The 5225-nt window shown below is 37.6% G+C and overlaps 1 protein-coding gene across 8 annotated transcripts in view; it reads right to left on the reverse strand.

The window, feature by feature from the left end:
- Positions 1-1608: 1608 nt before the first annotated feature.
- st3gal3b (ST3 beta-galactoside alpha-2,3-sialyltransferase 3b) overlaps positions 1609-5225 on the reverse strand; it is a 64822-nt gene continuing 61205 nt past the window's right edge. For 7 of the 8 annotated variants that reach the window (XM_016556564.1, XM_016556558.1, XM_016556561.1 and 4 more), the window contains one exon: positions 1609-2760. In XM_016556564.1, the coding sequence (XP_016412050.1) occupies positions 2671-2760 (90 nt within the window). In that variant the 3' untranslated portion in view covers positions 1609-2670. Of the gene's footprint in view, positions 2761-3919; positions 4097-5225 lie in introns of all 8 variants that reach the window. The other variant, XR_001640400.1, reaches the window with a different exon arrangement.

Below are 5225 nucleotides of genomic sequence, written 5' to 3' on the forward strand. Positions count from 1 at the left end.
CAGGGTTTGTAATCGATGCATCGAGAAAACAAGTGAATCGTTACACCCCTACACAGGAACCATCTAAATCAGAAACTGTGCATTACCCATGGTTGTTACTACCAAACTACATTTAAGTAATTAAGGGGGTTGGGGGGTACAATGCTGTTTCATGCATTCAGAGTTGTTTACACTGTTAAAGGGTTGGATTCTCATGCGAAGCATGGACAAAAAAACAATTTGGACGTATGAAGAGTATTTCTGTGCCAAAAATCTTACTTCTGGGTTCGTACAAGTTTCGGAGAGTTTTTTTCGATCGTGGCTCTTCATGACGTAACAGGAGCTCAGTATCGGGCCCGATACCGATACCAGTATCGGTATCGGTGCATCCCTAATAAATATGATAAAACTAAATACTTTTTGGAGATATGAAGGATGCAGTACTACTCTATAGGTACTCAAGATTAACATGAGATTGGGTGAAACTGTGTGTGTTATGCCCCCTTTAAATTCAAGATGGTGAGATGAACAGTAAAAACCTTGTCTGAAATGTCCCAATTTTATGCATAATCTGTATATAAAACGTCTGTGTTTTTGTTTAAAAGGACAGTATTTTGCTGAGGTTTATTGTGGTTTCTGAATGTTGTAGTTCTTGCTACAACCTCCTCCAATAGAGGTACATTTGGCACAATCAGTTAATGTTGAGACTCGTTCCTCAAGCGCTGTTTGTGTTTGTCACCTCAAAGTCTCTGATATATATATATATATATACACATACATGAAACAATAGTAATTTTGTCCTAACGCCAAAAAAATCATTATAATTATGCTGATTTGTAGTATAATGCACAGTATAAATGCACCTTTCTACAAGGGCAAAGAACTGTGTTTCAGTCCATCAGGATGATGACTGCTCCCTGCTGTGGGATCCTGATGAGTGAGCAGAGTACCAGGTGTAGTGAACAACTATGCTGGGTAGTTTAATATGATGAGCACTGATGGTTAATGCAATGGACAATGGTATGTTTCCAGGACTCTGCCCATGTTGCAGCTTTTCTCTGATAGCTCACAGCTCAAAAACTATAACACACTGGAACAAGTGCTCCTTAAATGGCCTGCACTGCCAAAAAAAAAAAAATAGTACAAAAACTCATAACTTAAAGTCCTTCTTGGTGTATTGGTCTCAAACTGCTGCCTTTTGAAAGCAAAGAGACAGAATTCAGGATGGCAGTATCATCACCATATCATCAGCTGATTTTGAGGTCTGTCTGAATAGTTAATAGAGATGCACCATTCTTGGATCATATCGGCATCGATACAAACATTTTTTGTCAGATCAGATATGGATGACACAGGAACCATCTAAATCAGAAACTGTGCATTACCCATGGCTGTTACTACCAAACTACAACAAAGGATAGGTATTTAATTTATCAAATTTAAGATCACAAAAATGGTGATATGAACAGTAAAAACCTTGTCAGAGATGTCCCAATTTTTTTTTTTGACAGTTGCCTCTTATGCACTTATTTCATTAAAAATACAGTAAAATGATGAATTATGAAATATTAAACAGCATTTATTTGAAACAGAATTACCAATTTAACAATGTAAAATTCTTTACTGTCACTTTTGATCAATTTAATACATCCTTGATGTATAAGTTGATTAAAAAAATGTTGTGGTTCTTGCTACTTTGTGTTAGATTTATGCACTGGATGTTTTTTCTTGTATTTACTTGAAATTTGAATAGAATTATTGTAACAATGTAAAAGTCTTTACTGTCACTTTTGATCAAATTAATGCATCCTTGCTGAATAGGATTAATTATAAGATTAATTCTTTCAAAAAAATTAAATGATTCCAAATTTATGAACAGTACCACAGAATATGTATTTGTCTTTTGCCCATTTTATAATGACGTCATGTGTATTTAGCAAGTTACAACAATTCAGGTATCAGAATTAGATTGGAAAAAAGTGGTATTGGTGCACTTCTAATAGGTACTCAGTTTACCACCTAAAACAAATTGTGGTATTTATAATACATTTTGGAAAGGGAGCTTTCAAAAAACAAAGGCCTTAATCTGTGGACCAAAATAAATAACTTTGAGATTGAACTCCTTTCTTCGACAAAAGAAGCCGTAACATAATAAGCTCACATTCAGGAGATAAAGAGCCTCCTGTGCTCAGAAAAAGGGCTGAATCAAAGACCTGCCACTGCCCTTCCTCACACTAGGGCAGGATATGTACTGATTGCCCTGGACGGAGAATCACGTGTGAAGGCAGAACCCCAGGGGCTGTAGCAGTTCATTAAAATGCACTGTAAAAATCTTTGATATTTACACCGTTAATACATTCAGGCAGGAGAGGAGGGGCATCTCCTCCGATAGAGGTACATTTGGCACAATCAGTTAATGTTGAGACTCGTTCCTCAAGCGCTGTTTGTGTTGGTCACCTCAAAGTCTCTGATATCTTCCATCTGTACTCGAACAAGGATTGTCTCCCGAGACATTCAAGAAACCTTCAACGTCCCGCTCAGAGGAAGCCTGTCGGTTAGAAGGCACATGTGCATCTTAACTGAGCCACCGCTCCCACCTCTGAAATCACGCTCCTCAGTGTTGACTGGTCCAGGGTTTCCCAGGACTCTGCGTTTTTGAGCCCTCCTAGAAAGGCACCCACCTTGGGAGGTTCAAATCCCATTGGTTAAGTCTGTGATAATGCTGGCCTTCACCAACTTGTGGAGAAACTCCTTTTCTTTTGGGATGTTGTGAGTCCATGACTGTGGGGGAGACATAAACAGAAGACATTCAGTAAGTCATTTCTTACTGAATGTGGCCAACCTGTGTGCATTTACTGCACAGATTCTCTCAAAATGAGAGTTTGCCATTTCATTTTCATTAGACCAAGAATGTTAGTCATGGAAGCAGAGACTTTGCCTATCACCCTTAAATTTGGTGAATACAGCATCTTAAATTGGACAAGCACCATCCATTAAGTTATGCAGGGGCATATGACGGATATATAAAACCACCAATCACAACTCGCTTGGTTGCATGAGAAATTTTAGGTAATAGATGTGATAGTGTGCAAGTGATAGTTCAGCAATCACATGTTATTATCTTTGCATATTTGCAACTGTGTGCAACTGATGGGATGTATAACCAACAAGACTGACAGACTTGTGCAACATTTTTCTTGTTGCTTGCCAACTGATCTTTGTTTGCAAATATTGTTGGCAAACAAATATTGTTAACTCTAAGTCAAGTCAAGTCACCTTCGTTTATATAGCACTTTATACAATACAGATTGTGTCCAAGCTGCTTTACAGGGATGAACAGTGTTAAACAGGATCTCTTTAGTTAGAAAACCACACGACAATGACCTGAAACCATTTACCCTGCTGAGGGTGACGGAGTTTAAATATATCTTGAGAAATTCATGTTGTAGATTAACAATTTGATACTGCTTAGGGTGTCTTGTGTCACCATTACTGCTGCCCTGGAAACATTTTATCTATGGATAATTGCTGTAAAGTTGCATTTAAATCTATCCAACCTCACAAATCCTCCACAGATTTATATTACAAAAGACATTTGAAAATGGCAAATGGAAAGAGTTGCTAAGTGTTGGTCAGTACCATTATTTTATTGTATTGTATTGTTTTGTATTGGGATTTGTGGTTTAGTGAAGGTCAATATCTACCATGATAAAAAAAGCTACATTAATTCTTAAATCCACAGCACCTCACATCTACTTCTGTCTTTTATTACAACAATAACAGATCTCTGAGTCACAGGAGAGGGAATGAGTGTGTTCTGGAATCAGAGAACTGGAGCTGTACAGACTCCTGTGAAAACCATCCTCTCCAGAATTCTTTTAATATCCTATTGTTCTTCAATGTGATTTTCAGAAACAGAACGCCACAGCAGAGGACCTACAGGCCTGGTATTGATGGATGAAACCAGAGCTTTGGGTTCCTGTGAGAGACTCTTGGTCCGAATGAATGGACCCCACAACTGCCCCTGACAGGATGTTCTGGGCCTGCTGGGGCTCTGATACTAAGCCAAAAGCATCTCGTCAGAGTCTCTGGGCTGTCTGCTTCAGCCTGGTCAGCCCTTGTGAAGGATGACATTCACAAAAAAAAACCCATCAGATCCAAGAGTAAAGTTTCACTCTCCATAAGAGAGAAAAGGGTACAGGACAAAATGAATGCTGGGTTAAGAGCCTCCTTAGGCCAAAAAGCCTTAGGGAGAGAGGATCTGAAACAATCTCTTCCTTATGCCTCTATATTTAGAGAAATAGCTCTCTGCGTTTTGGATCGGTAAGATTTTTAAAATAATTTTGAAATACGTCTCTAACCAAGGCTGCATTTATTTGATCAAAAATACAGTAAAAGTGGTGATGTAAATTCTTATTACAATCTAAAAAAATGTTTTCTATTTTAATATATTTTAATGTAATTCATTTTTTTAGGATTCTTTTATGAATAGAAAGTACAAAAGAACATTTACTTGAAAAATAAATCTTTTGTAACATTGCAAATGTCTTTACTTTCACTTTTGATCAATTTAATGCATCCTTGCCACATACAATTATTTATTTTCATTATAAAAAAAGAATTACTGACTCCAAACTTTTGAATGGTAATGTATATAATTCTTAATGATATAATAAAATGATGTTAAACTACTCAGAGAGATATTAGAAGGGTCTCTGCTTTCTAGAGAGTCTTTTCTCACAGGATTTTGAAGTACTTTCAAGTAAATGTTACCTTTTCCTCGACAAGCTGGTGAAACAACCTATTACTCTAATCCTGACATTACCACTGAAAGCCATGAAGTCAAACTAGTGTTGGAATGAATCCCTCACATCAGCTAGGATGAGGACTCCTGTCAAAACCTACAAAGACAAATACCCTATACTGTTATAGTATGTATGGCGTACTCACTATACAAGGCCAACAGCTTAAATCCCATTTGCTCAAGACTAAATCACACAGCACAAAGTCTTAAACCGTCAGAATACAGGCAGCAGGAAGCAAGTGAGTGCTGCATGAATGGTACCTGACTGTGATTTGACAAGGATGGGTGCCAGAGCAGTCAGGGGCTAACTATGCGTTAACGGCTCTGTTTTATGAGTGTGCTTTTACAGCCATGGCAAATGTGGGCAGAGAGGAAGGAATAAAACACAACAACAAAGTTATCTTCATATGGACCGATCTGGGGTTAAAAAAAAAAAAAAAAA

This window comes from Sinocyclocheilus rhinocerous, unplaced genomic scaffold (genome assembly GCF_001515625.1).
Source record: "Sinocyclocheilus rhinocerous isolate Xijiao unplaced genomic scaffold, SAMN03320098_v1.1 scaffold1458, whole genome shotgun sequence".
NCBI classification, from domain to species: Eukaryota; Metazoa; Chordata; class Actinopteri; order Cypriniformes; family Cyprinidae; genus Sinocyclocheilus; species Sinocyclocheilus rhinocerous.